Source organism: Rana temporaria, chromosome 2 (genome assembly GCF_905171775.1).
Source record: "Rana temporaria chromosome 2, aRanTem1.1, whole genome shotgun sequence".
Classification (NCBI taxonomy): domain Eukaryota; kingdom Metazoa; phylum Chordata; class Amphibia; order Anura; family Ranidae; genus Rana; species Rana temporaria.
The window spans coordinates 306,216,407-306,238,856 of NC_053490.1; the positions used below are offsets into that span (position 1 = coordinate 306,216,407).

The following is a 22,450-nucleotide window of genomic DNA, read 5'->3' on the forward strand; positions in this document are numbered from 1 at the left end:
AACAGATTGTACCATGAGGGCTTCGTAAGGGGTGCCCAATGGTTCTCCCTGACCCAGCTCCTGGGGATCCCAAGCCGAGTCTACACAATGGGCTGCTGCTGGTGGGCGGTACCCCGGTTGAGACCAATTTGACCTGGTGTTGTCGTTTATGGGGCAATTCTGCTTGAAGTGACCCAACTGTTTGCACCGGAAGCAGCGTTGTTCGTTGTCCTCCTGGCGTGGGTAGCGAGGGCTAGATGTCATCGGTCTGTTAGGCGGTTGGTATCTAGCGGCTGGTGGGTGTGAGGGCGCCGTTGGTTGTGGAGGTTGTACCCGTGGTGTGACCTGGTTTGTCTTGCGAGTATCCGCATATTCATCCGCCAACTTCGCGGCCTCTGGTAGAGTCATGGGCCTGCGATCTCTCACCCAATCTTTGACATCCGTCTGGATGTGATTGTAAAATTGCTCCAGGAGCATTAGTTGCAAAATGTCCTCTGCGGTGGTGGCCTGGCTGCTGTTAACCCAGTTAGAGGCCGACAGGGACAGCTGGCATGCCCATTCTGCGTAAGAGTCTTTCGTGGTTTTGCGTGAGTCCCTGAACTTCTGTCGGTGGGACTCTGGGGTTACTGCATAACGAGCCAGGAGCGCTTCTTTAACCCGGGCGTAGCTATGGATATCCTGATCTGGCACGGTCCGGAAAGCATCAGAAGCTTTGCCTGACAGTTTGCCTGACAATATTGCAACCCACTCTCCTCTAGCAATTCGGTGCAGGTTACATTGTCGCTCAAAATCCGCCAGGAAGTTATCAATCTCACAGTCCTTTTCATCAAAAGCTTTAAAAGCGCTAAACGGAATCTTCCTTGCGTCTGCTGTGCTGTACTCACTGTTCGTAGAAGGTGCGGCTGCTTGTTGGACTGCTGCCAGTTTTAACTGTAGCTCTGCGTCCCTTATTTGTTTATCCTTCTGTAGTTCTGCGTCCCTTATTTGTTTAGCCTCCTCCGCTAACAGGTCCATCACTTTCAGAACCACATCCGGCGTTGGGTTCGGGCCGAACCACGCTAGCTTCTCTCTCATTAGCTTGTTGTTTGGTGACTCCTCCTGAATCACTGGTGTCTCCATCTCTTGTACTGCTGGCGTTGCTGCAATCCCGTCCTCCTGGTCTAGCGCCATTAATTCTGCTATGATGACCCGCTTGGTTTTGTTGCTAGCGATCCTTCCACGAACTTCCAGTAGTTCTTCCAGTGTCTGCTTGGAATCCGGGTGTGAAGGGGAATAGAAGGGAAGATCCCGCTGCTACCAACCAATTGTGACGGTATCGGTATGATATCCCCGTCAACGTTCCCTTCTTCCCATAACGACAATCACCCCAATATTCCACGAGGAGGGATATCCCTGGAATCGCCCAGAAAGCCACACATGAGACAAGCTTACTGCTAGAACAAGACACTTTATTGACACAAAAACTCAGCTTATATGTGGTTACAGCCTGTTAGGAACGCCCCCCTCACACAGTGGGGTTTCCCATACAGATTATAGGAGACAAGTCGGAGCCGACCATGCAGACACGTTTCTTTAGATAAAGACATCAGCGGAGTTAATTACTAGGTGTAACAGCCTGACCACAATGAAGCAATCAGAATAATTAACATGAGCCACTTCTAATCATTGTAAACAGTAAGGCCGGTCTCCTTCCCACACACAATAAATCAATTGCCATTTGAACTAGGGAGCTGGCTGAGGAAGGGTCATTAACATGTCAATAGCTTGTGACACATGAACCAAGCAGGGAGATTTACACTGACATCCTTCACACCCGCCATCACGGTGCGCCCTGGACAGGTAAGTGTCCATATATTAAAAGTCAGCAGCTGCAGTATTTGTAGCTGCTGACTTTTAATATTTTTTTCGGCAGAACTCCGCTTTAACAGGCCAAAAAGGAAGCAAATACAAGTTTTTTTTTTTTTCTTTACATACACTTTAATACATTGTTGTCTTTTATTAGAGTGAATGGGGTTCCTGCTTGTGCGAATCAAAAGCTGCTAACAGACATCCTTCGCAAAGAATGGGGCTTTGAAGGATATGTTGTCAGTGACGAGGGCGCAATTGAATTTATCATGATGGAGCACAATTACACCAGCAGCTTCTTGGAAACGGCAATAGGTGAGTTTGGCATGTATTAAAATATCAGTGGAACCTAAATAATAAATTTCACTGGCTTTCGTCTCTGTTTTAAAGCGCTCCACAAACTGTTGGTGCTATATACCGGTAATACCTGTATAATAATAATAATAATGTACTTGCCAAGCCACATGAATCATAATATAGAAAAAACACTGACCAAAAAAGAGTAATGTTTTTTTATCTGTCATACAATACTTTTCTGTTTCCAGTTTCTGTCAATTCTGGATGTAATTTGGAGCTATCGGCTAATCTGGCGGACAATGTTTTCATGAAAATTAAAGACGCAGTCACAAATGGAAATATCACTATGGAGGTAAATTGTGTTCAGTGAAAGAAGTGTCCTTCGCTATGTATTAAGGGTGTACATAATGGTAACTTAAGCCTCATACACACGATCGGATTATCCGACGGGAATTGTGTGATGACAGGCTGTTGTCAAATCCGACAGTTTGTATGCTCCATCGGACAATTGTCGGATTTTCCGCCAACAAATGTGGGATATCATGCTTTAAGATTGTCTGCCCACAAATGTGTGTTGTCGGATTTTGCAATCGTGTGTACACAAGTCCGTCGGACAAAACTCCAAAGTACAAACACGCATGCTCAGAAGCAATGCTAACCATAACACATTAGCAGAAGTTGCCCAAAGGGTTGCACTGAAAAAACATAGTTTTGTGTTTGTTGGCCGACCATTCTTTGCCGTTTGTATGCAAGACAAGTTTCTGGCCAACGCCCTTTGCACAAAAGTCCTACACTTTGTCCGATGAAAATATGATCATGTGTATGAGGCTTTATACTCACAGAACACTTTATTAGGTACACCTGTTCAATTGCATGGTATCACAAATTACTTATCGACCAATCACATGGCAGCAACTCAATGTATTTAGGCATTTAGACGTGGTGATGAAGACTTGCTGTTCAAGATGAGCATCAGAATGGGGAAGAAAGGGGATTTAAGTGACTTTGAACGTGGCATGGTTGTTGGTGTCTGAGTATTTAAAAACTGCTTATATACTGGGATTTTCACACACAACCATCTCTAGGGTTTACAGAGAATGGTCCAATAAAGAGAAAATAGCCAGTAAGTGGCAGTTTGGATAAAAAAAGGCCTTGTTAATGTCATAGGAGAATGAGTAGACTAGTTTGAGACGGTAGAGAAGCAACAGTAACTCCAATAACCACTCATTACAACTAAGGTATGCAGAACACCACCTCTGAACGCACAACACATCGAACCTTGAAGCAGATGGGTTACAGCAGAAGACCACAACAGGTGCAACTCCTGTCGGCTAAGAACAGAAAACTAAAGCCCTGTACACACGATCAGATATCTAATGGAATCTAATCTGATGGATTTTCTCGTCGGATATCTGATGAAGCTGACTTTCATCAGTCTTGCCTACACACCATCGGTCAAAAATCCGATCGTGTCCAAACGCGGTGATGTAAAACACTAAGACGTGCTGAGAAAAATTAAGTTCAATGCTTCCCAGCATGTGTCGACTTGATTCTGAGCATGCGTGGATTTTGACCGATGGAGTTCCACACAGACGATCATTTTTTTCTATCGTTTTTTTTATCTATAGGAAAATTTTAAAACATGTTCTATTTTTTTTTCACCAATGGAAAACAAACCGATGGGACCCACACACGATCGTTTTGTCCGATGAAAACAGTCCATCTGTCTGTTTTTATCAGACAAACTGATCGCATGTACAGGGCTTAAGGCTACAATTCACACAGGCAAAATTGGACAACAGAAGACTGGAAAAACTCTGCCTGGTCTGAGTCTCAATTTCTGGTACAATATTTTTATTAAAGTATTTTAGACAAATCGACAAATTCCCACGCAGGGGATGCAAAAACAAAGGTATACATAAAGCACATAGTAGAAAACATACTATTAAAGGAACTAATCACAAGTTACCACCGTCACCCCAGCCGGGGCCGGGGGGCAGTGCGATATGCCTGAGCCAAAAGGCCCAGGGGCCAAAGCAGATAAAAGGGAGAGGGAACGGAGTTATCCGCAAAACGGGGGAGAAAGAAAAAAAAACAAAAAAAAACAAAACAAAAGAAAAAATAAAGATAAAAAAATAAAACAGCAACAAAAAATAAAAAAAAAACACCCCTTGCACAATAGAGGAAAAAGGAAAGAAAGAAAAAGGTAGAACAGCGAGCAAAAGCTCGGAAACACAGAGAGAAAGAAAGAAGCCTCAGGCTGGAAAAAAGGACAAGTTAAATTTAGAGCCCCAGACTAGACAGGTGTAAACTAGGGAATGTATAGGACCACCACGGGGCCCATACCTTGAGAAATTTAGCATGAGAGTCATGGAGGACGCTAGACATCTTTTCATGGATCATAAGAGTCGTCAGGGTATTCTTGACCTCTGGGAATGGAACAGAAGGTTTTTTCCAGGCCCTCGCTATTGTCCGCTTGGCAGCGATAAATAAGTATGTAGCTAACTTCTGTTGGTGAGAGAAGAGGCCTGGAATTGGGCAATGGAGTAATGCATATCTAGCGTCCTTACGGAAGGGGACATGGAATAGGGAGGATAATAGGCCAAAGACCCTTGACCAGAATCTAACTAAACGGGGACAGGACCACCATATATGCAGCTCATCCCCTCGTTGACCACAACCCCGAAAGCACCCGTCAGTACACGCAGGGTTCGACTTGGCAATGCGAGCTGGGACCCAGTACCAACGTAGAAGGACCTTATAGGCCGCCTCCAAAGTGGCAGTGTTGAAGGAGCATTTTGCTATGCTGGACCAGGCCCTACTCCAGTCTGCGAGATCAATAGGGGATAGATCACGCTCCCATTTAAGCACATAAGAAAGGGTAGTAGAAGAGCTACTGGAAGCAAGTAAAGAATAAATCGTAGAAATGGTGCCGCGAGCACCCGGGCAACGCTGACAGATGCGTTCAAAGGCAGTGATTTGATACGGGAAGGAGCCTAGGCGCCGAAGGGAGGTTATCCAGTGTCGCAACTGAATATAGCGGAAAAATTCGGTAGACGGAGCATCATGGGTCTCATGAATCGATGACCACAGGGGAAAGGCTCGGGTGCGAAGAAAGTGGTGAACCAATGAGAACCCATGAGCAGGCCACCAAGAAAAAACATGGGGTTGTTCTGAGCCAGGCGGGAACATAGGATTATTCAGGAGGGGAAGTAGAGGCAGGAATGGAGACATAAGTTTGCCCGAGTACCGAATCGAATCCCATAATTTCAGACTGTGAAGCATAAGCGGGCTAACAGAAGGAGGACGCAGTTTAGGGGGTAGCCATAACAAAGCCGAAATAGGAACCGGTGCACAATTGGGCACCTCCAGCAGAACCCAAAGGGGAACATCGGACGTTGCATGGAGCATAGTAAGTTGGGAAATTTGAGCCGCCCGATAATACTTTGCAACGTCTGGAACGCCCAGCCCGCCCTGCAATCTATGAGCATATAGGGTAGAACGAGAAACCCTAGGGTGTTTATATGCCCAGATAAAAGAGAGCAATCTGTTCTGGAGCGACCGTAAATAAAAAGCGGGGACCCGAACTGGGAGAGTCCGAAAAAAATAAAGAATCTTTGGGAGAATAGTCATCTTGACCGCGTGAATACGTCCAATCCAAGATAGAGTGGGGAACCGCCAAGATGTCATAAGAGCTGTGACAGTACGCAAAAGTGGGTAATAGTTAGCAGAGAAAAGGGAAATATAGGAGGAAGTCAGCTTGATACCCAAATAATCTAGCGAGGAATCGGCCCAACGGTAGGGAAAAAAGGATTGGAGATGCAAAACTTGGGGACTCGGAAGGGTAATATTCAAAGCAGTCGATTTATGTGGATTTATTCGAAGACCTGAGATAGTAGCGAAGCGGGCTAGAAGTGCCTGGAGATTCGGCAGGGTGGTGATAGGATTGGTGAGGGTCAAGAGGGCATCGTCCGCAAACATACTAAGTTTATATTCATCTCCTGCATAGGGGATGCCCGTGATCTGAGTCTCAATTTCAACTGCGACATTCAGATGGCAGGGTCAGAATTTGGTGTAAACATGAGAGCATGGATTCATCCTGTCTTGTATCAAGGTTTAGGCTGGTGGTGTAATGGTGTGGGGGATATTTTCTTGGCATACTTTGGGCCCCTTGGTACCAATTGAAGCATCATTTAAATGCCGCGGCCTACCTGAGTATTGTTGCTGACCATGTCCATCCCTTATTGACTACAGTGTACCCATCTTCCGATGGCTCCTTCCAGCAGGATAATACACCATGTCACAAAGATAAAAATATCTCACCACTGGTTTCTTGAACATGACAACGAGGTCACTGTACTCTGAACATGGAGTGTTTAATAGAACCAAGAATACAACTTTATATACAGTTAAAGAGGAGGTAACCAGAACATAAGGTTATGTGCCCAAACATAAGTGCCCAGAACATAAGTGCCCAAAAGCCCCCAAGTGCCCAAAAGCGAATTGGTAACCGGTCACGGGCCACAATGAGTGGAGCGGGAGGATGACTGGTCTGTGTCCACGGACAAAGCCAACTCTACTCTATGGGCCCTCTGATCCAATCCGATCCCCCCCCTAGATGGAAGTGAGAAGATCCCTTTCTATTTTATATATTTTTGTTTTTAGGTAGGCGGGTGTAAACAGACACAAGCCTGTTTACATCTGCTACTCTATAGAGGTAAATAGTGAGTCCAATTTGGTCGGACCGATCATGTGAAAGATCAGTTTGAAAGCAGCCCAGTAACCACTGCAAAACAGATTTACCCCATATATACACTGTGAATTTAGTAGTCGACTTACCTTAACCACTTCCCGACCTCCTCATGTACATTTACGTCGGAAGAATGGCACGGACAGGCACAATCACGTACCTGTACGTCCTCTGCTAGACGTGGGTGGGGGGTACATGCGGAGGTCGGGTCCGCTCGGGGAGCGATCCGGGACGACGGCGCGGCTATTTGTTTATAGCCGCTCCGTCGCGATCGCTCCCCGGAGCTGAAGAACGGGGAGAGCCGTGTGTAAACACGGCTTCCCCGTGCTTCACTGTGTCGGCGCATCGATCGCGTCATTCCCTTTATAGGGAAGACATGATCGATGACGTCATTCCTACAGCCACACCCCCCTACACTAGTAAACACACACAAAGTAAACCCTAACTCCTACAGCGCCCCCTGTGGTTAACTCCCAAACTGCAACTGTCATTTTCACAATAAAGAATGCAATTTAAATGCATTTTTTGCTGTGAAAATGACAATTGTCCCAAAAATGTGTCAAAATTGTCCGAAGTGTCCGCCATAATGTCGCAGTCACGAAAAAAATCGCTGATCGCCGCCATTAGTAGTAAAAAAAATAAAAAAAATAAAAATGCAAAAAAACTATCCCCTATTTTGTAAACGCTATAAATTTTGCGCAAACCAACCGATAAAAGATTATTGCGATTTTTTTTTTTTTACCAAAAATAGGTAGAAGAATACGTATCGGCCTAAACTGAGGAAAAAAAAAATTTTATATATGTTTTTGGGGGATATTTATTATAGCAAAAAGTAAAAAATATTGCATTTTTTTCAAAATTGTCGATCTATTTTTGTTTATAGCGCAAAAAATAAAAACCGCAGAGGTGATCAAATACCACCAAAAGAAAGCTCTATTTGTGGGGAAAAAAGGACGCCAATTTTGTTTGGGAGCCACGTCGCACGACCGCGCAATTGTCTGTCAAAGCGACGCAGTCCCGAACTGTAAAAACCCCTTGGGTCTTTAGGCAGCAATATGGTCCGGGGCTTAAGTGGTTAAATAACAGTTTTCCATTCAGATATTGCCAGCTGTTGCTGTTCCCGGCAGAGTGCATTTGGTATCGCTCCCCCAGTGACAAGAGTTTGCACTATACAGAGAGCATCAGCTTATGTGGCTCTGTTCTGCAGCCGCTTGCTTCCTCTACCAGTGGCTTCATTCACAAAACTGCTGCTCTGGGAAGGCGGGTCGGCAACCCGTGATCTGGGCTTGCCAATCTGCCATCCCAGAGCAGAGGAGGTCAAGGGCTACATCAGAGGGCTCCGCGGGCCACTGGTTGGGGACCCCTGCCATAAGTGATGCCAGTCGGTAGTGCATATCAGTGCTCATCAGTGCAGCCTCATCAGCGCACATCAGTGAAGGAGAAAAATTACTTATTTACAAAGTTTACTGACAGAAAATAATAAACTTTTTTCTTTATTTCTTTCCACTTTTTTTTTTTTTTTTTTCTAAAAAGTAAAAATCCCAGCAGTTATTTAAATACCACCAAAATAAAGCTCTATTTGTGTGAAGAAAAAGATAAAAAAAATTGGGTACAGTGTTGCATGATCGCGCAATTGTCATTCAAAGTGCAACAAGCTAAAAAATGGCCTGGCGAGGAAGGGGGTGAAAGTGCCTTTACTGAGGTGGTTAAGGCAGTTCTAAAGGCAAAAAGGGGTCCAACCCGATGCTAGCAAGGTTTACCTAATAAAGTGTCCGGTGAGTGTATATTCTCAGTGTCTATTAAACATTTGTTGTACTCATTTGTGCAAGTTGATCGACAATGTCCCCTATTTTTCCTAAGAGATATAACTTATAGCGACAGTGCCATCTAGTGGCCAAAATGTAGTATAGTTTTCTGAAATACCTCAATGAGAGAACTATACAGCATTCTGGCCACTAGCTGGAGCTGGAAATGCAGGCATTCATCTCTGAAATTTTATTCAACTTGCACAATTTGTTTTTGTTTTTTTGCATTCATGCCACAAATGTTTAATTAGTATTAGGTTTACAGGTTTGATACGCTTTGTTTTGCAGATGTGATAAAAAAAAATGTACTGCATCCAAAAGAGCACATCAAATTTGTAAAAAGCATACCTTGTATTTTATATTCTGCTTACTTTATTTTCTTACAAAATATGAAAACTGGGCCTGATTACTGGCTATTGTCTGGTTGCAGACGGTGAAAGAGCGTTTATACCCATTATTCTACACTCGAATGCGTTTGGGAGAGTTTGACCCTCCAGATATGAATCCCTACAGTGCTTTAGACCTGAGTTCTGTTCAGAGCCAAGAACACCGAGACCTTGCAGTGGAAGCTGCTGTAAAGAGCTTTGTTCTGCTAAAGAATCTTAAGGACACATTACCACTGGATTTCCGAAGCATCAAAGGAAAGAAGTTTGGGGTAGGAGTTTATTTATGTCTTATTCTGTATTTTTGAAAATTGCAAAATACAAAACGACTATGTTTAAAACATGTATAAAAGTATATGTTCAGGCAACAGGAAAAAAACACATATAGTACATCTCTGAAATACATGAACATTTGCCAATGTTTTATCCCTTTTAAAAAGTCCTGCACACAAAGAAATACACCCGTTGATCTGCCAGGAATGCCCTCAGCAATTCATTTATTTTTGTGGGCTGAGAGTATGCAGCAATTTTGGCGACTGAGTGGTGTCAGGCATGCCCATTGTCTTTTACTAAACTACTCAACCTTTCCCACTGTCATTGTATCCATAGTGCAGGGAATATTTGACATGTAGTCCAAGATAAGAACAAGGAGAGCTTTATTATAACAGAACATGGAATAGCTCTAAATTTCTGACATGATCAATAGGTATTATTTTATTGTGCACATAAAAACAGATGTAACAAAATGCTTGCCCTTATTTAATGTGTTTGTAAACCCTTACATATACCAAGTAAAGTGATTTGCCTTAGGTGATAGAGTTAAAACATATTACATGAGTTGTTCCTGTTTATCTGCAGCCCTACCTCTTCTACAGTCATTGACAGTTTACAAAGATTAAAGGCTATTTCTTAACTTTCAGAGACAGTGGGGCGGAGGGGATTGGTTGTCACACACTGCAAAGTACAGAGCTGGGTGTAATCTGAGATCTGAGTGGAGGAAATGTACACACCCTCCTCTGCACTCATAGGTAAACATGCACACCTGAGATGATCAACCTCCCTCTGTGTGTTGGAAGGGGGAGGGCTGTCTCTGGCATTTTGTGGTGTCTGTATCACCTGTCAGGAGTGACCCATGCAGACAGAAAGTGCATTGGATTGAGGCTAGTACATAGAAGCATATGCTTTATTAATTTCTCATTTTAGGGGGTTTACAATCAGTTTAACAAATGAAAAGGGGAAAAATAAGAGAAGTCAGTTGTAGGGTTTACATACACTTTTTAAATCTCCTATCACACTGGGTCTGCAGAAGACTGTTATTAACTCCAGGTGGAGCCATGTGTGGTGATCTGAAGACAGATTGCTGAATTCTGATATTTAATCAATGTCCTAAACTTGGCACCTTTTTTCACTATGCCACAATGGGTAAATCTATGGCCCTTTATTACTACTACTAATAATGTCACTTACACACACATATGCTTGTGACAGTGTGGGCAGCACAATGTCTTAGGTGGCAGGACAGTGACTTAATGGTTGGCACTTCTGCCTTGCAGAACTAGAATTCTCAGTTCAAATTCTGACCAGGATACTGTCTGCATGGAGTTTGCATGTTCTCCCTGTGCTTGTGTGAGTCTGCTCAGGTTTCCTCCCACACTCCAAAGATATGGTGGTGGGTAAATTGGCACAATTTAATGTGCCTAAGATGGATGCTAAGTGCTTGGAGTGCCCAGGGAGAAAAGCACTATAGAACTAAAAAGTAAACCACATTGTGGTGTTGTGTTGTTGGAATGAGCAGAAAGTAAGCTGCAATTCTTGGATGAATGTCATTTCTGGCACTCTTCGCATCTTGGACATGTTATGAAGTTTTTTTTTCTTCTATGGTAACCATTACTTGCAGAATGGTGGTGGAAAGAGCGTAGGCGACCTCATACAACCTTCTTCTGTCAGACAGTTTCTAAAGCTACAGAATAACAGCCACCACATAAACAATTTATGTACAGTTTTTGGTAATGAGAAATTCTTTGCATGCCAGGAAAAACTGATGTTTTTGTTCATTATGGCTGTTTAATAATAACGAATAAACCGCTCTAAAAGCTACATACAACAAAGTTAATAATGAAACACTTAATTAAATGAAATAAAAAAACGCACTAAAAAATTACAGATGGGAAAAGTCCCCAGTGAAAAGTGCTTGTGCTGTTGGTACAGTATTGAAAGTCTCATACACAGTGCTGTGACTTGAAATATGGATGAAAAATTCCATGCTCCTTATGTGCTTAAATAGGGTGCCTCCCTAGTAGGTGTAGACTCACCCTTGGGATTGGACCAACTATCGCTAGTTAGGTCAGATGCGTTTGTGGGGCGACCCCTGTAGGTATCCTCTGGACCAGTGGTTGCATATGGTAAATAATCCTCATGTGGATAGACTTAAAAAGGTGGGGTATACATGGGCAGGGCAAAGGGGGTGGAGTCAGGGCTGGAGCCAAGGGGGGGAGACGGCAAAATGAGGTTTCACCTAGGGTGTCAAAAATCCTTGCACCAGCCCTGCTCCATACCCAGAAGGACCTCGTGGATGTGGAAGGGCCGTCCACCCCCAGAGCACAAGGAAGTACTGTCTGCCGGGGGGAGTGAAGAGTCAGGCAAGTATAACTGCTTTTCCCATCCTCAAAATGTATACAAGCATTTATTTCTTACATTGTAGGAACAGCCAACTGCAAAGGGGGAGTTTTACATTCTCGGGGTGCCATGCTTTTATGTTTTTATGGATTTTGTAATTGTAACGGTCACCACCGTTTACGACCTTCCATCAACTCACGACAGCTTATCCGACACACAGACAAACCAGCAGGCATGATCCATATAAATTCCCCAGAAAATGAGACTGACTGCTCTATTCTCTGCTTCAAAATGTATGAACACTTTTAATGGTTAGCTCTCAAGTTTATATACAGTTTTCAAGGCATGTTTCAGTGATCAGAGGAACAATCAAACTCTCCACCCACACATCACACACTGGGGGGGCTTCAATACACCTTCAGATGGGCTAATTACTAAACATTCCAGACATTTCGGCGCTGGTCTATAATTAACATGACCTAATCACTACACCTGAGAAGTCACATTCCTTTATTAATAGAATTCAAACAAAACATCATCACACAATCCTCAATCCACATCTTTAGACAGACGGTCTTTCTCCGACAGAAGGGTATTCACACCTGATCATCAATAGGCTTTAAACAGTGTTATCACACAATGAAAGGTCTTTCAGAAGAAGACTCAATTAGCATGTCAACAGTCTACACAGAGAAATGAGTCACTATTGACCGGTTGGGTCAACATTAACCAACAACTTGCAATATCTCAAGATCCTGCAATATGAGCTATCAGTAATGTCCCCTGTCCTGTAATTTAGGATATAATTTCTCAGTCACCCTATGGCCCTATCGGACATAAGGTGACCCTAGACATAAGACTCCTTGGTGACGCCGGTACAGGAGTACCCCTCATCCTTCCAAAGTCTCTGTTTGTCACGGGTCATTCCGTTACAGTAATTAACTGATTTCTTTATCATAATGCTTTTGCTTTAGGTAATTGGCCCATTTGCCAATGATCCCAAAGGACTATTTGGAGACTATGAACCACATCCAGATCCTCGGTATATTGTAACTCCCAGGTAAAGTGATAAAATGGAGATCTCTAACAAGAAATGAATGTAAATGTAAAAGTTGCTTTGCTTGCTCCAAGATGATGTCTTTCAGAAGGAGATCCGCAATGGCAGCTTACATTTGTACAGTGCAGGTTTACTTTAATATGGACCTCAACTGAAAAAGTCACAATTTGCCATATTATGGAGAACCTTTAGAAATGTTTATTGTGCCCAAGGAGTAACCAAAAAAAGTACATGTTTGTGTGCAGTACCTCCAGAAAAATAGCAGTGCACTTGCAGTGCCTTGTTCCTCAATGCTGTATACAGTACCTTACAAAAGTGAGTACACCCCTCATTTTTGTAAATATTTTATTATACCTTTTCATGAGACAACACTGAAGAAATGACACTTTGCTACAATGTAAAGTAGTGAGTGTACAGCTTGTATAACAGTGTAAATTTCCTGTCCCCTCAAAATAACTCAACACACAGCCATTAATGTCTAAACCACTGGCAACAAAAGTGAGTACACCCCTAAGGGAAAATGTCCAAATTGGGCCCAAAGTGTCAATATTTTGTGTGGCCACCTTTATTTTCCAGCACTGCTTTAACCTTCTTGGACATGGAGTTCACCAGACAGGTGCCAATGGAGTCCTCTTCCACTTCTCCATGACAACATCACTGGTGGATGTTAGAGACCTTGCGCTCCTACACCTTCCATTTTAGGATGCCGCACTGATGCTCAATAGGGTTTAGATTTGGAGACATGCTTGGCCAGTCCATCATCTTTACCCCCAGCTTCTTTAGCAAGGCAGTGGTTGTCTTGTGTGTTTTGGAGTTATGTTGGAATACTGCCATGTGGCCCAGTCTCCAAAGGGAGGGGATCATGCTCTTCTTTAATATGACACAATACATTTTGGCATTCATGGTTCCCTCAATGAACTGTAGCTCCCCAGTGCCGGCAGCCCCAGACTGACATTCTCACCACCATGCTTGACTGTTGGCAAGACACACTTGTCTTTGTACTCCTCACCTGGTTGCCGCCACAATCAGGCTTGACACCATTTGAACCAAATAAGTTTATCTTGGTCTCATCAGATCACAGAACATGGTTCCAGTAATCCATGTCCTTAGTCTGCATGTTTTCCACAAACTGCGGGCTTTCTTGTGCATTATCTTTAGAATGCTTCCTTCTGGGACGACAGCCATGCAGACCAATTTGGTGCAGTGTGCGGCGTATGGTCTGAGCACTGATAGGCTGACCCCCCACCCCTTCAACCTTTGCAGAAATGCTTGCAGCACTCATACGTCTATTTCCCAAAGACAGCCACTGGATATGACACTGAGCATGTGCACTCAACTTCTTCGGTCGGCGATGGCGAGGCCTGTTCTGAGTGGAACCTGTCCTGTTAAAATGCGGAGTTTCAGGGTCTTGGCAATCTTCTTAAAGCCTAGGTCATCTTTATGTAGAGCAACAATTCTTTTTTTCGGATCCCCAGAGAGTTCTTTGCCTTGAGGTGCCATGTTGAACTTCCAGTGACTAGTATGAGAGTGAGAGCGATAACACACTAAATTTAACACACCTGAGACCTTGTAACACTAAGGCTTCACATGGCACCGTGGACGGAAAATGGCTAATTGGGCCCAATTTGGAAATTTTTACTTAGGGGTGTACTCACTTTTATTGCCAGCGGTTTAGACATTAATGGCTGTGTTATTTTGAGGGGTCATCAAATTTACACTGTTGTACAAGCTGTACACATTGTACATTGTAGCAGTGTCATTTCTTCAGTGTTGTCGCATGAAAAGATATAATAAAATATTTACAAAAATGTGAGGGGTGTACTCACTTTTGTGAGATATTGTATATCTGCAGTGTGAGATTATCTAAAGCACTGTTGCTTCTGACTGCTACACTCAAGAGATTTAGTGATCACTATTCTCCTTACTGGAGAGATAGATGGGAGCATAGGCATCTCATTCATTTTGTAGATCTGTTATTTTCCCTCCCATCATGCTGCTTCTTAAATATATTACTGCACCAGTCATCAGGGGGCAGCTCTGACATGAAGAAGCAAAGCCATGCCTCTCCCAAGATAGCCACCTCCACACAGACACAGTGCAGAACTAGGCATTGTAAGTCGGTAAAGGGGAAGAGATCAGCTGCTGGCAACCTATAAGCAATACTGGGGACTTGTCCTTTTTGTCATTTGCTTTTTTGGATACAGCTTCCATAGTTCAGGTTCATTTTCAAGTGGTTGTAACCCTAAAAAAAAAAAAACTAAGATCCTGTTGTTTTAAGTCATGCTGTATAGCACAGTGGATGTGCTATATCATGTTTCCCTTATCTTTTAACCACTTCAGCCCTGGACCATTATGCTGCCTCGCTTTAACTGACAATTGCGGGGGTTGTGCGATGTGACTCCCAAACAAAATTGATGTCCTTTTTTCCCCACAAATAGAGCTTTCTTTTGGTGGCATTTGATCGCCTTTGCAATTTTTATTTTTTGCGCAAAGAGTGACAATTTTGAAAAAAAAAACTACTTTTTGCTATAATAAATATTCCCAAAAGATATATATATATATATATATATATATATATATATATATATATATATATATATATATATATATATATATATATATATATATATATAAAAAAATTCCCACAGTTTAGTCTGATACGTATTCTTCTACATATTTTTGGTAAAACAAATCTCAATAGGTGTTTATTGATTGGTTTGCGCAAAAGTTATAGCTTCTACAAAATAGGGGACTGTTTTATGGCATTTTTAATAATATTTTTTTTCTTTAGTAGTTATGGCAGTGATCATCGATTTTTATCATGACTGCAACATTATGGAGGACACATCGGACACTTTTTGACACCATTTTAGGACCATTGTCATTTTCACAGCGATCAGTGCTATAAAAATGCACCAATTGCTGTGAAAATGACACTGGCAGTGAAGGGGTTAACCTGTAGGTGGTGCTGTAGGGGTCAAGTGTTTCCTAGGAACTGTTTCTTACTGTAGGGGGGGCGTGGCTTGGCTTGACACGTCACTGATCGTCTGTTTCACTAACAGGGAACAGACCATCACTGACATGCCACTAGGAAGAACAGGGAAAGGTTTGTTTACACTTGCCTCTCCCCGTTCTTCAGCTCAGCGTCGATCGGGTCCCGCGGGCTCGGTCACGGAGCTTCGAAACAGGTCGCGAGTGAGACCCACGGCTGAGTTCTTAAAGGTGACATACCTGTACGTGCCTTTGCCCAGCCGTGCTGCCTTGCTGACGTAAATATACAGGTGGCGGTCCTTAAGCTGTTAAAAAAACCTGGTTGATCCTGCCAGTTCCTATGTCCCCCTACCTCTGCTGATCACTGTACTCATGGCTGCTGAGCCCGATCGGCATGATCAGTTTACATGCCTCCAGCATTCGCTGCTGTGCTCTGACAGTCTCTCCCCTCTCCCCCTCCCTCCCTGTCATCATGAGAGAGGCTCTCCTGCCACTATTCTGCTGCATAATGCAGCAAATATACAGATACCCCCTTCGGATTAAGCTGCCTTTCACTACAGTGGATTTGTTTTTAAAAAAAAAATTTACGGCTAAATACCTTTTGTCACATCGAAGCTGTGCGGTCACGTGATCAGCCCCCCCCCCCCCATCTGTGCTGGCCGGGATCCCCCTGTGCTGGAGTGGGAGGGGCTGAGATTCCCCTTTGCTGACCTGGCTGACATCACAGGGGAATCTTGGCCCCACCTGCTTCTCTCCATAGATCAGGGCAGCCAGCACGGGGATCACATGACCGCACAGCTCCGGTGTGACAAAGGGTATTTAGCCTTTTATTTATTTTTTGTAAAAACAAATCCACTGTAGTGAATGGCTGCCTACCCAGGTGGGGATACAAGTCACATGGCTGGAGTTCTGTTTTTATGCTACTTTTTTCAATGCTAGATTGCTGATATATCAGTGAAGGCATCACAGATATGTGTATTTAAGACGTTTGTTTTTTTTTCTTTTAGGGATGGCATCGCAGAGCTTCCAGTGCAAGTCAGTTTTGCAGCTGGCTGTGGAGATGCTAAGTGTGAAACATACTTCCCGGATGAGATAAAAGAGTTGGTCCAATCTGTAGATATAACCATAGTATGCCTTGGAACTGGTAAGGATTTAATAGTTCTACTACATTGCTATTTTTGTAGAGTACATATTGGGTACATATATTTAACCACTTGCCATCTAGCAAACATTTATAAACTACCTTGACAGCAAGTGGTTATGCCAGGATTATGGCTGCAGCTAGGGTTGCCACCCTTTCTTCAAGCTAAACCCAATGCACATTAGTGTTTCCCTATACATCAGTAGTCACCCTTTACATTAGGAGCTCTGTACTGAGCATCAGTAGTCCCCTTATTAGATCAGAGTCCCCCTTTGCATAAGAAGCCCCCCCCCCCTTCACATCAGAGTCCTCCCTCAAATCAGCAAGGGGTCCTTTATATCAGTAACTCCTCTTATATCAAGGGCCCCTTTACATCAGGAGCACTACAAGAGTTCCTCTTTTTTATATCTCCCATTTTTATTAGTGTGACAAGAGGGGGGGGGCAATGTGTGACAAGAGGGGGGGGCAATGTGTGACAAGAGGGGGGGGGCAATGTGTGACAGGAGGGGGCAGAGTAACTGTAGAGCACACACTATAGGGGGCAATGTGTTACAGGAGGGGGGGGGCAATGTGTGACAAGAGGGGGGGGGGGCAATGTGTGACAGGAGGGGGCAGAGTAACTGTAGAGCACACACTATAGGGGGCAATGTGTTACAGGAGGGGGCAGAGTGACTGTAGGGCACACACTATACTATAGACTGGGCACTGTGTAGAAGAGTCAGGAATCTGCTGTTGCAGTGTATATAGTTCTGGCTACCGGGCAGAAGCGGTCTAAGAACAGCAGAGGACTCACTTTACATGCTTGACAGGAGCAGCATGGCTGAAGGGAAGACGTGGGAGCCGGAGGGGGAACGGAGGTGGGAAGCGGAGCTGCTCTGCACAGAGGTACAGAGGATGAGATGTGCAGTCTAGCAGATGGGAGCTGCATGGCTGAAGGCAAGATGTGGGGGGCAGAGCTGGGAGGCAGCACGGAGAGGTGTAGTATGGAAAGATCATGCTGCCAAGCTAGTGTCACATAGGGTGAAGCGCCTACATAGTATAGAACAGCCTCACCCATACAAACCCCTTTTAATTCTCACCCACCCCTCATTATGGAGCAGCTTATCTCGCCTCCCTCTGAATGACAGTCGCGTTTCCCACTTCCCCACCCAACTGGCAGCAGAGAAGTGTGTCCAGGTGTCGGGCACACTAAAAACTGGACACGTGTGTCAAAACCCAGACTGCCCAGGTGAATACCGGACAGGTGGCAACCCTAGCTGCAGCCATGATTTTGATACTGTTTTTTTTTTTTTTTTTTTTAGCCCCCGATCAGCTGTCAGTTAAAAGTGACCCGAGAGGCTGTAAAGGTGTTGCACTGCTGGGTAGGACCCCCCTCTGGCTGCTACCCCTGGGGGTTCCTGGGCTCTCCCGTTCATCCAGGGAGTCTGTGACCCCAGTAAGCAGTTGGGACAGCTGCCCACAGAGAAGGTGGAGGAAGATCCACCAAGGAAAGCATCTGATCTGTTTAATTAGCTGCTTCAAAGGGAAATGGAGACATCAGGGATCTAATATATCCCTGATGGCTCCATAAGGAGTACCTGTCACTGCCCAAAGGTATCACAAGAGACCTTGCTTACCCACTTGTCCTAGCAATTCAGTTACAGTAAGTGGGGAAAAAAGTGTAAAAAAATGATAAATCATTTATTTTTTTAAAGCACCCCTGCAAATGCAATGAGGTATCACCGCAAACGTTGGAGTAAGAGCAATAATTCCAGGGCCTTAATTTGTGATTAACTCTAAACTGATAACCTGTAAAAGCTTTTAAAGCTTCACCTATGGACAATTTTAGGTACCATAGCTTGTCACAATTTCAGATGTGTGCAAGTTTTTAAAGATATCTTTCTTCTCTCTTTCTTATCTATTTACTCTCTGCAACATTTTATATTGTACCAAAAATTGGGTATTATATTGTGACTGTGTACACTAAAATTAATTTAAGTGAATTTTGTCTTTAAAAATTGTGTTTGATAAACAGTTGCGCAATATTGTGCAACATAAGAAAATTGCAACGGCCACCATTGTATTCTCCAGGGCCTAAACACTTGCCTCCTCACACCTCTCCAGTGCTATCCTGGGTGCAGCACTGCTCTCCTTCCTAATCTCACAGGAAACGCTTAGGGCAGTCAGAGCCATAGGCTTCTGCAGCTGTCAGTCAAACTCCTGTGAAGAGGGAGAAGGGACATGGCTTGGCTGCACTGTGTTTGTCTATGGATTGGCACAACCCACCTCCATGAGCGCCCGCACAGTTCCCATAGCACACAGCTTGCTAAAGAGGCACCCATAGTAGGAAGAAGTAAGCAGTGCCAGTGGGGGACTTCCAGGAGAGGTAGTAAGGGACTGCTCTGTGCAGTATCGTTGCACAGAGCAGGTAAGTAGAACATCTTTTTGATTTTAATTAAAAACAATGACTTTAATGTTACTTTAACTGTCAAAAGATCTGTGATTTGTAAAAAAAAAAAAAGAAGCTTAAACTGAATGGGCTTTTGTCCTTTACAGATCAATAGTTCACTTTCATGTTGACCCTCATATTTACCTATTCTTGCCTTACTTTTAGGCCCCTTTGGCACTGATCCGCATTCAGAAAACACAGTAAATATTGCCTGGAAGTCTATGGCAAAACATGGTAACCTGCACAGAGACTGCAGGTACACTGTGCTGCCCCACTCTGCAGGGAAACTATAGTAGATTAATGTGAAAGGAGCCTTACTCCCACCCTCTGTTTATGTATGGGCACAAGGAGAAGAAGCCCTGTCTAAACTTTCAAGCTGGCCATAGTTGGGTCAAAATTCAGCCCCTTCATCAGGGTACAGCCAAATTATAAATCCTATGTGGGGATCCCTGTCCTTTTTAAATGGCAATATTGGAAAACGTTTGTCAATCAGTGGCTGCAGCCAATCAGCTGCCCACTGATCAGTGTATTCCAACTGTGAAGCAGTCTCCATCAGGGACATTCATTTTTTTCCCCCCCATTCAGCCTGAGAAATCAATAGATTTTCCCATTCATGCTAAATCTCTCCTGAAGGAATCTCCCCTGCTGACCATTGTATTCTGTCAGCCCCTGCTCTTGCCATTGTCAGATTACCCTAACAGTAACTGCATAACTGTAGTCACATTTCAGCCGAGAATTTGCTGGGTGGTGCTGTCGGGGCCACCAATGCCTTGAATTTCAGCTGGTTCGGCAGCCAAAATGTGTACTGTGTACAGCCAGCATTAGTGAAAGTTTGTGGCTTACATAGGACTAAAGACTCCTCTGGCACCATATGACCGCGTTGGCTGAGCAGTCAGTTTCCAAGCAAGAGTGCGGTTACATAGGAGGAAAAAGAGTGAATGAAATGAATTACTGGGTATTATTTTTTGCCCTGGTAGCCCAAGTGTCAGGGGATTGGCTGGAAGTAGATAATCAACTGGTAGAGCCCTGTAATCCCATTGCTTTACACTTCATGGTTTCCACCTACTACACTCCCGCACAGACTCTATATCCTATAAGTAAATGGATTCCCTGTGCACAGACTGTCTTTTATCTACTCGGAATGCCAGCACTTTCTAGTAGATTATATTTTAATTTCAAAATTTAAGTTTTTTAGTTTCCTGTCTTTTATATGCCCCATGACGTTCTCAGCACTATATGGGTCATGTATTGATGTTACTTACATAGTTAGAGAGCAGAGTAGTAGAGTCAACCTCTTGCTATCTGCCCAGTAAATCCCACATTCATTGAGTGGACACTTTTCTTCTTGTAGCATGCAGGCACAGCTGATGTGTTTTGGCTGGCAAAGGGCATTGCACATATACATTATACCCCCTCTTGCCAAGCCCCAACATGTCAGCTAAGCAGGAGAAGGAGACTGGATTGGTCACAGTACTGCAACTTACGGTATTTCTTTTTAAGGTCTTTATGGAGAATTTCATATTTTTTTACATTTATAATGAATAAGGTGAGGGGTAGGTTGGGGGTTATAGGTATTTACAGGAGTTCTGCTTTAACCACTTGAAGCTCAACCTTTTCTGGCACTTTTTGTTTACAAGTTTAAACCTGTATTTCTTTACTAGAAAATTACTCTGATAACCCCCAAATATGATTATATATATATATATATATATATATATATATATATATATATATATATATATATATATATATATATGCAATTATTAGGGGGAAAAATACATTTTAATGAATGAAAAAAAACACTATATATACCCCATTTTTTTATTTTATTTTGTATAATATGATAGATGTTGCATTGAGTAAATAGATGCCTAACATGTCACGCTTTAAAATTGCGCATGCCTGTGGAATGGCGACAAACTGCGGTACTTAAAAATCTCCATAAGTTACATTTTAAACGCCTTAACAAGTTACCTGTTTAGAGTTACAGAGGAGGTCCAACAATAGAATTATTGCTCTAGTGCTCGTAATGTGTGGTGCGAACACCGTTTACATATGTGTGCGTAACTTATGTATGCGTACGCTTTTGGGGTCGCTATAAAGTTTTTTTATTTTTTTACGCTGTTCTTTTATTTTTATTACAAGGCATGTAAACATCCCTTGTAATAGAAGAGATCTGGGGTCAAAAAGACCTCAAATCTCTACCTTTTTAAATGCAAAAGATTAAGTAAATATTATTATTATTATTATTATTATTATTATTATTATTATTATTATCATTATTATATATTTTTTGATCTTTTGCTTTAAAAAAAAAAATATATTCTCAGGCAAGCTGGCAGAAATGGTAAGCCTGAGGCCTTGTACACACGACCGAACATGTCTGCTGAAACTGGTCCGCAGACCAGTTTCAGCGGACAGATCCGACCGTGTGTACAGCCTAGCAGACAGGTTTCCAGCAGACAAAAGTTTTAAAGCATGCTTTAAAACTTGTCTGCTGGAAACCCGTCCGTCCGACATGTCCGCTGGTTAGTACACCTAACCAGCGGACAGAAATCTCCTGCATGCGTCGAATGGATTTGACGCATGCGTGGAAGTATTTTACTTCCTGGTTTGGTGACGTGGCGGCGTCAACGTCACCGCGCTGTCTGTCCGCGGGGATTTCGGTTTGATGGTGTGTACAGCCATCAGACCAAAATCTCCCAGCGGACATGTCCGATGAAAACGGTCCGCGGACCGTTTTCATTGGACATGTTCTATCGTGTGTACAGGGCCTAAGAGACAGCGGGGAGCGGCGGTAGGTCAGGGGACGTCTTCTCCCGCCGCTTATAAAAACGTTCCAGCGACTCCTGAGCCGCTCTGAATGCTTTTAAAAGAAAGCCAGCTGGCTGAAAAAAACAATACCGGGGTTATGGTTGTTATCTTCAGCCATAATCCCCATAAACTACTTGCAACCTGTAATATAAAAAAATCTATATATACATGTATTGCCGTCGGCAAGTGGATAATATCTGCTTGGAATGCTACTCTTGAATAGCTGATCAATGGGGGTTTTTAGTGTTGAGATCTCATGGTCCATATTGTTGGACTTATAAGGTTGTTTTCCATTGGTTGCACTTATTAAGAGGTTAACATTTTTATAATATTCTAAATGTATA

General features: G+C 43.3%; 1 protein-coding gene across 1 annotated transcript in view; it reads left to right on the forward strand.

The window, feature by feature from the left end:
* Positions 1–22,450, forward strand: part of LOC120926974 (probable beta-D-xylosidase 5) — a 66,817-nt gene that overhangs the window by 34,226 nt on the left and 10,141 nt on the right. Inside the window, exons 7-11 of the mRNA XM_040337330.1 lie at positions 1,982–2,139; positions 2,370–2,473; positions 9,107–9,331; positions 12,650–12,735; positions 16,731–16,867. Of these exons, the coding sequence (XP_040193264.1) occupies positions 1,982–2,139; positions 2,370–2,473; positions 9,107–9,331; positions 12,650–12,735; positions 16,731–16,867 (710 nt within the window). The remainder of the gene's footprint in view (positions 1–1,981; positions 2,140–2,369; positions 2,474–9,106; positions 9,332–12,649; positions 12,736–16,730; positions 16,868–22,450) is intronic.